Source organism: Malus sylvestris, chromosome 7 (genome assembly GCF_916048215.2).
Source record: "Malus sylvestris chromosome 7, drMalSylv7.2, whole genome shotgun sequence".
NCBI classification, from domain to species: domain Eukaryota; kingdom Viridiplantae; phylum Streptophyta; class Magnoliopsida; order Rosales; family Rosaceae; genus Malus; species Malus sylvestris.
In genome coordinates this window covers 6,875,345-6,887,780 of record NC_062266.1, presented here as the reverse complement: position 1 = coordinate 6,887,780, position 12,436 = coordinate 6,875,345, and the positions used below count along the sequence as shown (strand labels likewise).

Sequence of the window (12,436 nt, the reverse complement as noted above, 5' to 3'; positions counted from 1 at the left end):
ATTAGAAGAAAATCTATTTGTGTTTTTGACGACCCACTCTTGTAGGTGATCACATGTTCTTCTCTCTTCTTAAAGAAGGTGTTGGCTAAGAAGAGATCATATGTCATTGCAAAATCCAAGATAGCTTCCCCATCCTCGTTTCTCTCCCCAAAACCATGGCCACCATGAAAACCTCCATAGTTGCCTGTCTCCCTGCCCACGTGTCCATTTAAATCTCCTCCTATAAATAACTTCTCCGTCTGAGCAATTCCTTGCACCAAGTCTCCAAGATCTTCCCAAAATTTCTCCTTCGAACTCGTATCCAACCCTACTTGAGGTGCGTACGCACTAATCACATTGATAAGTTCTTGTCCTATTACAATCTTGATTGCCATGATTCTATCTCCTACCCTCTTGACATCTACAACATCTTGTACCAAGGTCTTGTCCATGATGATGCCAACACCGTTTCTCGTTCTATTTGTGCCCGAATACCAAAGTTTAAACCCTGAGTTTTCTAGATCCTTTGCCTTACTACCAACCCACTTAGTTTCTTGTAGGCACATAATATTTATCCTTCTCCTCACCATAACTTCCACTACTTCCATAGATTTTCCCGTTAAGGTTCCTATATTCCACGTTCCTAAACGCATTTTGCTCTCTTGAACTCTACCCTTCTGTCCTAGCTTCTTCACCCTCCCCCGTCTAATAGGATCAAAGTACTTCTTTTGTGTGTCCCGGGTAAAGTTGATAGGAGCATATGCTCCCAAACAACTTTGAGTGGAGTCGTTCGAAAAGAAGTTTCTATGGCCCCCTTGCTCATTTAACACTGCATCCGGGTGCCGATGGAGATACAACGACCCTTGCTCACTTATCACTATGCTCAGGCCACACAGCGCGCCACTTACGGGTGACGCCCTAGCTTTAGCGCGATTTTGTTCTGGATTCATTTTCATAAGGATTCGACGTGATCATGGAGTGCCGGCTGTCGACTACCTGACGCCCTCCCCCTCCTCCTTTATCCGGGCTTGGGACCGGCCATGTAAGACATAGGCGGAGTTCAACATTATCACTGCCCAAATGAAAAAAAATAAAAATAAATAAAAACTCTTCTGTGATAATCAACAAAAAGAAAATTTGCATGTATGGATGTGTGAATGGACAAACATAGATTAAATGAAGCAATAAAGAATGAATGTATAATACAGAAACATATCCTAATGCCTGTCATTTACATATCGCAGAAGAAAAATTCTAGACAACATTTCTCAATTGAAATACTCAAAAAGCTACCAAACTTTCGCTTTTATTCTAAATCTTAGAGATCTGAGGTCGTCAAGTGTATGAGCAAAGTTACAGGTAATATTCAAATCATACAGAACCTCGATCGGTACAAAGGTCTGAAAGCTTCAAATAATTTACAACAACAACAACAACAAAGCCTTTTCCCACAAAGTTACAGGTAATATTCATGAAGTTAGCTGCAACTATGCCAGTGTTATGAAGACGGGCAATTACAAATTGTCAATGCATTTACCTGCAATATAGAGTTCTGATGATCAAAAAATCCTTTCAAGCTTCTATTGCTACAATAGAGCATCTGGAGATGAAACCACCCACAGTACTTCTGTCGAAGCTAATATACCTTAAATAAAAACCTGCCTCCAAGAAGTATCCTTAAGTCATTGCAATTTCTAGAAACCAAAAGTAAATTCCTTATGTAACCAACTTGAAAGAAATTAACTTAATCAAAATGTAAACCACAACATCTACTTCATAGGATACTACCATGGACTGAAACCAAGTAAATGCACCCCACAAAAAAAAAAAAAAAAAAAAAAAAAAAAAAAAAAAAAGAATACCGCACTTACACAGAGAACAACAGTATGCAAACCACATAAACAATGACGCTGGATAGAGAGCAGATTTATATTAGAGTTTCAATACTAAAGTAAGGTTTTATTACTTGTATATATCACTGCAACAAACATATAGTTGCGATAATATTAAATCCTCTGGTTCTTTACATCATGTGACAAACTTCAAATCAATATGCCCAGCTTATAATAGGAGCTTTTGCATTTGACTCGTCATATGAGATGACTGCAATTTTATCAAAATGTACTTCCAATTAGTTGAGACACGTACCAAACTCATAGGCAAGAATTTTTAACTCTAAACCACAGCATGAAAGTTACAGGAAGTAGAAACTACTCCAACAATGGAATAAGCAATAAGAAACCAAGAAAAAACAGAAGTTAAAAACGTCTGCACAAACAAAATACTTCAAACAACGTAATGGGAAATAAAGAAATGTACGCTGGAATAATGTGAAACTCTAAGTTAAGATTTTCATCATTTTCTCCCAACACTAATGCTCAACTTTTAAATCGTTGATAAATATATCTTGCCCAGACATAAGTTAGAGGCATTCGCATTAAGCTAACTCCACAGGAATCTCCATAGGAACCTAAATAAATATATGAAATCCTACAAGAGAGATAAATATAGCAAGGAAATCTATAAGAACCCATATGTTTCCAATAGTAAATATTCTCTAAAAATGATAATACTCCATAAACTACAAACATATATGATATGAGTTGGACTGTACATCTCCTCTAAGTTCACTTTCCTTGTACTATGAAAACTTCTGTCAATCATAAATTTCAAGAACAATTTCTGACATTACGGGGAAAAAAGTGTACAAACCATTCTCACCGCATACAGAATTATCCTTCAAATAACCATAATACACAGACAAGCATACCAGGGATGATCATAAATCCCATCATAAATATTAAGACAATTTTTCTTTATTCTCCCATTTGGGCCATTATATCCAATTATTTACTTAGAAAAATACTCCTTTTTTATGATCACTTGGGTAGACATTAGACAGTTTCAAATGTTTACTGTCTAGATTTGTTTTACCAACCTCAATTCATCGAGCAAGAAGCAAATCTTGTTTAAGATGACAACCATTTATTGCCGCTTCATAATTTCAATTATATCAAGCTTAATTTCCCACCATCCTTTAAGCATGAACCTCATAACCTTTGCGATTGCAGCAATTACTTATAAGTTTCAACAACAACAACATTTAAGCACAAATACATAAAAGGAACGCAAATACGACGGTATAGCACTACAAAATAAGATTAAAAAAAAAAAAAAAACCTTCTTGGAAAATAATACAAACATAATTCAGAGAACAAAACAAAAAATCCAAGACAAGGTAATAATATCAGAATGCAGTACTTAAATGAAAATTATAAACCACTTTCTAGAAAATGCCCTCTTATACACATCGAAGCTAGTGGAGCAATTCGGAGGATCTACGAAGGAAGAAAAATATATGATTTAAGGTACTTGTAAGATGAATTTCAATTGTAAATCCTTCCTGTTATTTAACAAATAATTAATTCATCAATGTTGGATTCAATACATTAAAACACAGAACCACCGATAATACGATTAACGCGGCCATCATAATTCTTCTCCTTTAAATTGTCCTTCTGTTTTCTCGGCAACCAAACAGAAAATAAGAAGAAATGCAGAGATCAGGGTATTGATAGAGAGAGAGAGAGAGAGATACCTGCTGCGTTTATTGGAGACGAAGCGCAGAGAGATACATAGTTGTGTTGAAACTTGGAAATTGCGATATCCGTAGATTTAGCGGAAGTTGCCTTCGAAATTTTTGCCGCCTTTTGCCCTTACCTCCATCATTGGAAACTTTACTCGGTGACAGCTAGCGTCATCCAATCAAGTCTAATAATATAATTGATTAAAAATTTGAATAATTTTTTTATACAATTATATTATACATTTGGTGTATCAGACTGTATTTCTAACAGATTAAAAAATGTCTCCCATCATACTCTCGTTAAAGGTGCGTTATTGCATGGATTATCTCAAATTAGATTAGTTTATGAGATTAAATTGGATTGATTTAGAATAGATTAAGTTGGACTAACTTAATAAAATATTTGATGTTGTACCAGAAGTAGAATAATTAACCAATCTTAATATTTTATTATTTTATTTATATAATAATATTTTATTATTAAATCTTTCTTTTCATTTTTCTAAAAAACTCTTTTACTATCTGGAAAGAGTAAATTGTAGCTATGGTTTTTTAACTTTAACTCAATTAGAGCAAAGGTCCCTTAACTAAAAACTTATTACCATTGGTCTCTCAACTCATCAAAACGTGCAGCTATGGTCCCTCAACTAAAAATTCATTACCATTAGTCCCTCAGCTTTAATTCAACTGGAGAAATGGTTCCTTAACTTTAACCCAATTGTAGCAATGGTCATTCCAACATAACTCGTTTTGACAAAAAATTTGACATAATTAACGAAAATGACCATAATTACACACTTTGATGAGTTGAGGGACCCTAATTATATAAATGGTTATTCCAACATAACTTATTTTAACAAAATTTTGACGAAATTTATGAAAATGACTACAGCTACACATTTTGATAAGTTGAGGGACCAATGGTAATGGATTTTTAGTTAAGGGATCATTGCTCCAATTTGATTAAATTTGAAAGACCATTGCTACGTTTTACTCCTCTGGAAATACTCATCTTTATCTTTCTCCTTTTCTCTGTCCTATTCTCTACCTCTCATTTCTCTTTTTTTCTCATTTTTTGCCAAATCTTTCCTGCAAAACACAATATCTAAAATCCTTAACCCGCTGATTCCAATAAAATATAGAATATTTAAGAAGAAATAAAAAATTGGATATTGCACCTCTTTGGATCAAGATTCTTCTTGAGATTATCGGAAACGTTGTTTCCATATGATTTTCTCGTCTTGGTTTTCTTATTCATAGCATTGTTTCTGATTTGTTCGTAGTGCTTTTGACATAACGATTTTCCTTCCAACGTCGTATTACTACATTGGCGCTCTTCTGGCGGTTATATGGACGAAGGAATGATTTTGATGGGAAATCGTTGGCATTCTTGGCCTCCTGTATTCCTTCAAGCGCACTAGGTGGCTCTTAAGCCTCTTTACGCTCCTCCTTGTCATGTTCTACATCCACCATTGGGTTCACGAAGATCTCGTCTTTTGGGGATTTGGATCTCGACGGTGCCAAGCAAACAAGACAAGTTCGAGGCGAAGCAAAGCAGACAAATTTAGCAGTACGATGCTTTTTGGGAGGTCTTGGTAAGACCTCCTAGTGAGGGATTGAGGCAAGCCCTCTTTTATCCCATCAAACTTAGTCTTGCTTGTCATAAACACGTGCCTAAACTAATATGTAATCTAATATAGTCCAGTGAAAGTTAGTGATGACAAACAACCACACCCTAAGATAATTAGTAATACCACTCTCATATTATATTTATACTATTATAATAAGAAAAATGTTAAATACCTTTTACACGCCTTTTCCAACTTTTTTTCTCACTCAATGAATACATGTGGACAATCATTACACCTAAATCTATGTATTAATTGTATTAAAATTTCTTTCTTTTCTTTCCACCATTACTTCTAATTAAATCCTATATATCAACCAAATCATTGATATTATTCACCACAAATCTAATTATTAATATTATTTTTTATGCAAGTTTAATTTTCTAAAGATTCTCCTTTTTATTTTTGTGTAATTTTGTATCTTTCTAGTTTTAAGTTCTTGTAGTTCGAAGTTTTTGTTTACTTTGCCTCTCCCAAACCGTTTAAGTAGAATTGCGAATATTTGACAAATGTACTTCGATGGATATCATTAATAATTTGGTTGATATATGAGATTTAGTTCATGATACTAGTAGAAATGAGTAGAAAGAAATTTTAAACACAATACCCATATGTCATCCATTGTTTGGGAAAGACAAGTTAGAGAATACAAGTAGGGAAGGTGCCTAACATTCTTCTTATCGCTTATTAGCAAGTATTTCCCAGCAAAATTTCGTAATAATTTTAATTGTTTATGTAATGCTCTTGCTTTCCAATCATATAATCTACAAAAATGCTCAAAATTGATCAATTAGTGTGTATATTGTTGAATATTTGTTTCGGTCCACTCTATAATACAACCTCGTAATATAAATATTTGTTTTCTAACAAGTAGTTATTTAACATTGAGAATTGCTGTCAATTAATATTTACATATAAGCGAAAGATCTTTCGAATCTTGAATCAAAACCAAATTTATAAAATTTAAAAAAAAAAAAAAAAAGTCCTATTAAAATTCATAAAACAGAAAAGGAAACTATATAGAGTAATGAAAAATACTCGAGCCCCGAGGTTTGTCAAATTCATAATTCCCCAAATTTTCCAAACTGTTCACATTCGAAATGGCTCTGGAGAAGAACACATTCGAAACCATAACCCCATCTCGTTTCATTACCTTCACTTTCCCAAACCCCTCCAACTCCTCCTCACTCCTCCGCGTCGCCGTCCTCGACTCACCTCTTCAACTCACTGACTCACCCCGAGTCGCCGCCATGCTCGTCCCCATCCACCGCGAGTCCGACTGGATATTCTCCACCGAGTCGGGCCACCTCCAGCTCCTTCTCAGCTCGCCTGGGATCTCCCGCCTAATCCTCATCGGCAGCGACCGATCCGTAGACGCTCACCATTCACCGCCAATCTACCACCGTCCGGATAAAAACGGCACGTCGTGTAATGAGGAACTCGGGGTGAGTGAGAAATTGAAACCTCTTTTGCTTGCTTTATCTCCAAAGTGTTGCTTCAAATTTGGCATTCCTGAGATACCCATTTTGTGTTATGAAGATAATGTGGTTTCTAGTGTGGTTTTGGAGAGGTGTGTTGGGTCTCTGGTTGGGGAAATGGTGGTGGAGGATGTGGAGATTGAGAGTGGCGCCGGCGAGGTTTCGAAGAGGGAGTTCAGGAGGCGTTTGAGGTTTAAGAGAATGCCCAATTTGGTTCAAACGGAGGTACGCCTTGTTCCAAAGATGGGTTTTGGTTTTGATTGTGTGGAATTTGGAGAAATAGAGTTTAGGCTGGATAATAGTGTTTTAGTGCACCCTTATTTGGTTCCTATGGTGGCAAGTCTGAGTCTTGTTGCTTCTTGTATCGAGGAACAGATTCGAAGTGGGTGTAGGCCCCAAGCTTTGTGTTTAGGAGTTGGCGGTGGAGCTTTGCTTGGATTTTTAAGTACCCATTTGAGTTTTCAGGTTGTGGGTGTGGAGGCGGATGAGGGGGTTCTAAGGGTTGCTAGGAAGTATTTCGGACTAGAAAATGGTGAGCATATCAATGTTCACGTTGGAGATGCAATAAAGTTTATAGAGAAACTTGCTTTCCGTGTTAGTGGACAGAATGCCGGTTCTATTTTTGCAGATGAGGTAGAGGATGGTAGTGAGTCTTGTGACGTGGGTGATGGCAATGCCGTTGATACTAAATTTGATGCAGTGCTAGTTGATTTGGATTCAAGTGAAGCTTGGGGCAGTTTAATTGCTCCGCCATTTGAGTTTGTTAGGAAGCATGTGCTTTTGGCTGCCAAATCAGTTCTTTGTGATAATGGCATCTTTGCTATAAATGTTATTCCTCCAAATCGGTCATTTTACACAACAATGATACGCGAGTTTAGAGAAGTTTTTCTTGAGTTGTATGAAATAGACGTCGGAAATGGGGAAAATTTTATTCTTATTGCTGTTCTTTCGCCTGTTACATCTGCTACTAGTGATTGTGAGAACTCTTTCCTTAACAAACTAAGAATGGTTATATCAGGAGCATACTTGAATTCCATAAAGAAGATCTGAGATCTAACTCTGCTGTTTGGTAGAAGGGGGGTTTTGGGGTGGGGTTTGAATGGTGGGGGTTTGGTTGTGGAAAGAGGAAATGGATAAGAAGGAGATGCCGATGAAACAATCCCTTGGGGCCCAATACTGTTAAATCATTCCACTTACGGATGGATTGAAGGAGCGAAGGTGAGACTGTAAAGACGACACTTTCTTCATAATTTGACCAGTATTCGTTTTCTTAGGTTAAGATCTCCAGATATGGAGCAATTTAATTGTTGGTTTTCCACCCTCGTATTCTGAGTGAAAACATTCATCAACGGTGGGCTTGGAAAACTAGCTCTTTGACTGTTCTCTTGAGAAGAAATGGAGGCATGGGTAGTAGTTTGAAAAGGTTTATGCTCCTTTATTGGTATGAGGTAAAAGGAAAAAACTCAACTTGCGTGGTTCAAGTAACACTTATATGTTGCCGTTGAGGGAAAAAGAAGGTAATAATTATAATTTATTGTTCTCTTGAAGGCGGACTTGCTCTCTGCTGCATTACAGATGCCCGATTGAAATACTTATGTTTATTATGTAGCAGTCTCTTCCGTTTGGTAAAACGGGTGAAGATTAAAGCAGTGATGAGGTGCAGCAAGGATTGTATGTAAAGGTGGTCATGGCAAAGAGTTGGGCGGGATTAAGGACAACATTGTCAATGAGTGGACTTGTTTTTTGCCTTATCTTAGTATCCCCAAGGTAACAAATGCCGTTTTTTCTCTTTCATTTTTGGTCATGGTCTAACTGTTAGGTTATAAAATGGATGTTGATAATCTTGTTTCTAATATTTTAAGAGCACTCAAGGACAGAAATGTGAGAGAGAGAGTAAAGAACTAAAGAGGAAATATTTAAACTCCAGCATGCAATTTGCTAATCATAAGTTTGTGTGTGCATGACTTGGGAAAAAAAAGGAAGTTTGTTTGTTCATGTATGACACTTGTTTGCGAGGTAAAATCAAAAGAATTAGTGACATTGATATAATATGCAATTTTGGTAATGAGGACCACTTCTTTTTCAATGTGCAAATTTGATGGTACAGTGAAGTTGAATGTCTTAATTCTTTTGGTGAAATGTTACAATTTAACAGTAGCCTGAACAACTTGTTTGACCAAAAAAGAAAAGAAAAAAAAGGAGAAGAAAAGAACTATTTAACTTGTATTTATTGATTGATAGGTTTTAATTTGTAAGGCAAAGTTTTTGCTTCATCAGTTCAGGGAGGCCTCTCTCTTATGGTGCCTTTGGAGAATTTTTTGTTTATACTATTAGAAGCTAACATTGTAAAGTTTTGTTTGTACTATTAGAATGCATATATAGGTCAAGATTTGAATAAAAAGCTGACATTGCGGTACTTTCCTGAGAGGTGGAATTTTGTCCATCCACATTTACGTCTTCTGTCGAGCTACACAATTCTAGCATCATGTTGACATAAATTCATATCCATATTATTTTTATTCAACAATTACACATATACATCCATCGTACAAGAAATGTTCTCTTACTTGACAATCCTATGTTGCTACATTATGTTGGATGATTGACCTTTTGGATCATTGCTGACGTGGACTCTTGTTTTAATGTCTGATTACTCATTACTATCTAAATCAACAATTGTTTCTAACTGTAGATTCAAATTTCTTGATGGCACAGTTGCGCTGATTCCTGCAGAAGCAAAAGGCTTAGGAGGCAAGGTTAAGTTTTCTCCTCCTTCAAACATCTACAAATCGCCAGTTTCATGGAAGGGCGATCCACTGGGTGCCATTGGATGCACCAGTGCCCTGTGTTGCAAGTTTCTTTCGAATTTTACCATCTCCTTCCCCAGTATGGACTCTTGGGTCTTCTCCATCTTCAAGAAGATTATAGAGTATCTCTGGGCAGTAAGTCTCGTCAGTGTTCTCCATGGTTGCACCAATATCCTTTTACCTTGTACCATCAAAAGCATCCCAAAACTATAGACATCTAACTTATATGAAACATTTCCTAAGTTCCTAGAGAACACTTCTGGTGCAATGTAGCCCTTGGTCCCTCTAGCTGTAGCCATTGACACTATTCTTTGATCCTTGGAGCACAATTGGCCAAACCAAAATCCGAAAGTTTTGGAGTGAAGTTATGGTCTAGCATAGCTATAGACACGATAGACTGCAATGACCAGTAGCAAGAGGACGAACATTCCGAAAGATGCACCTGCAAAGAAACACCAAGCTCATATGTTATATCCTCAGTGTTGTCGTCTACACATGAAAAAAATTGAAAAACCAGGTATGGCGACTCACCTGTAACCACTACTTTTGTTGTTCTATGTGTAAATTATAATGACAGAATCAGACTACTAAATATTCATATGTGTAATATGTCTGACCGTTTGATAACCTTTTAGTTTTCAATTTTTTTTCTTTTGATAATGAATAGTAAAAACAAAAAGACTTCCTTCGGTATGATGTCATTTTTAGTTCTTAATTTTCAATGTCTTATATAGAAGGAAAGTAAGTGGAGGAACGAGCAAGAAAAGAGAACGAAGGACAGATAGCTGAAGGAATTTATAAGAAAATATACATGGGATCATGACTCACAAAATGAAAAATTAAAATTAAAAAATTAAAAAACAATTTTAGGTTTTTGTTTTCATATATTCTCCTTGTTTCCATCGTCCCCGCTCTCATATATTTCCCATCCACATCTAACATCTAGCACAAAAAATGAAACTGCTATTGAGCGAGCCATGAACAATTAAAAGTAGTTTTAATTTTTAAGTTTTACTTTACACAATCCCTTAATTTCTCTGATTTCCTTCCTCTACCCTCCCTCCTCCCTTCCTTCCTCTACCCTCCCTCCTCCCTTATTTCCATACATTTTCCCTCTATCTTTAATTTAAAAAGAGAAACTAATTATAGAAAACGAAAAATGTTACGTAATGGAAAATTAAGAATCTGTAAAAACTTGAGGAAAAGAAATAAATACACGTTATCCACTTACTCATGCTTGGTTCCTTCAAGACTGTCAAGTGCACATTCAATTTCATTGTTGGTGCTATTGTTCTTCAATCTAGACCTGTTGCCCTCTGCATCTCATTTTTACAGTTTGGTTTATTCCAGTACTCCGTAATAGTCTCGGGATTATAAAAATAAAATGGGACTGATAAAAGATGATACATCTTCAAACAAGACCGTAGCATCCCAACGTAATAATATGAATCAACTGCATGAATGTGTAGAAGGGAGAGGATGACATGTTTTGGATTTCCAAAACCTTCACCAGCCGGCAATTATCTGGGTCATATAGTCTGAGTTTCTGATGCTTATCTATGCTTTTGACAGAAAATTTGACTGGAATATTTGGCAGCTGAAGAACAGTCTCATGTCTCTCTTTGCAATCTTTGATCCTGTATGGGAAATGGATGGCCGGGCCATGCTTCCCGCACTTCAATCGTGGGTTTATGATCAATATGATGGGGGAAGGGACTCGGAGATGGGCGACGTTACAGGGGAGGAACCGCAGATACTAAAAAAATGCTTATAACGGCCTTATGGTGTATACAAATGAAGCCAAGTTATCGTCCGTCCACCGATGAAGAAAATCATAGAGATGCTTGAAGGAGGTGTCAAATTCTTACAAATGCCTCCCAAGCCTTTTCTGTGTCCACAGAGATGCCCGTGAGCGACCTTGAAGATATTCAACTAGCATGTATGGACTACGTGTGCGTGCATCTACTTAATTTGTCAGTTTGAAACTCGGTGCATTTTGTTCTGGTTATGTAATAGTGGTTCGTGTGCATGTAAATTGAACGTTAAAATCCCATTTAGTGGAGAATGGTAGCTAGCAGCCTTCTATTCTCAAGGGAAAAATTGCCCCTTGTTTCATTAATTAAGTTTCTGGACTTGTTAGAAAGGAGTTGACCTTGCATTTCGGCGTGGGTTCAAAACTCGTTAGCTCTGTAATCTAACGCCACTAATGCTATCGTCTATTCAAATAAAAAAAGGGACCAAATAATGGTTATTAAAATAAATTAATTTCTTTTTTGTTGTGTCGTAAATTTAACAGAAGGAGAGAGAGGTTCGGCTGGGGAGAGAGAAAAGAGAGGCTTGAGGAATTTTGTGTTGCATTGTTTCCTTAACCTTGTGCCTTTATTTATTGAAAACGTAATTGGTTTAGTTTCTTACTTTCAAGAAGTCTGCTAGGAAATGATCTACAAGAACACGAAAAGAATCTTAAACATAATTTATTAAGATTTATACAATCACACATGTGTTATATTTTTAACTACGTAAATCTCAGAATTTAAACTCATTTAGCAATAATAAGTAAGTTGTTGAGCGTTACCACAATTTGAGAGTGGTGAACAAAAATATTTCCTTAATTCTAAGTACAACATTTTCTTGTAAGAGTGAATTGGCAATTCACTTCCACTGGCAGAGTTAAAGACTACCATGAGCTAAAGCCCATACGGCTTTTGGTGAAAAAATAAAAATTTACATGTTAACTTCATTAAGTTCAGAATGTAGTCCACCATATATTGACCACAACCCCTAGTTATCCCATCAGTGGCGAAGCTAGGATTTTACGTGAGGAGGAGCCTCACATAAATATTTAAAAAAAAAATTAATTAGATACTATTTACAAGAGAATATAAAACATGCTTGGAGTTGTGAGCTAATTAAATTTTTTTTTTTTGGCACTAGATGCTTTTTTTCCAGGTTGAAATT

At 36.3% G+C, this 12,436-nt stretch overlaps 1 protein-coding gene and 1 long non-coding RNA gene across 4 annotated transcripts; both read left to right on the top strand.

Annotated features, from left to right (window-relative positions):
* Window positions 1–6,214: 6,214 nt before the first annotated feature.
* Window positions 6,215–7,745, top strand: LOC126628284 (uncharacterized). The gene has a single exon (XM_050297914.1). It carries the CDS (start codon window positions 6,294–6,296, stop codon window positions 7,719–7,721), a length of 1,428 nt encoding a protein of 475 aa, XP_050153871.1. The 5' UTR covers window positions 6,215–6,293; the 3' UTR covers window positions 7,722–7,745.
* A 24-nt stretch (window positions 7,746–7,769) lies between these two features.
* Window positions 7,770–11,597, top strand: LOC126628303 (uncharacterized). Of its 3 annotated transcripts, none has more exons than XR_007625362.1 (4): window positions 7,770–8,188; window positions 8,284–8,438; window positions 9,387–9,995; window positions 11,051–11,597. It is a non-coding gene; the product is annotated as an uncharacterized LOC126628303 (long non-coding RNA). The 3 variants fall into 3 exon arrangements; XR_007625360.1 differs by having other exon boundaries at window positions 9,364–9,995; XR_007625361.1 differs by having other exon boundaries at window positions 8,281–8,438; window positions 9,364–9,995.
* The last annotated feature ends 839 nt before the right edge of the window (window positions 11,598–12,436 follow it).

Excerpts from the sequence above, each read along its gene's own strand:
- LOC126628284 (XM_050297914.1), top strand. The coding sequence starts at position 6,294 with ATGGCTCTGGAGAAGAACACATTCGAAACCATAACCCCATCTCGTTTC.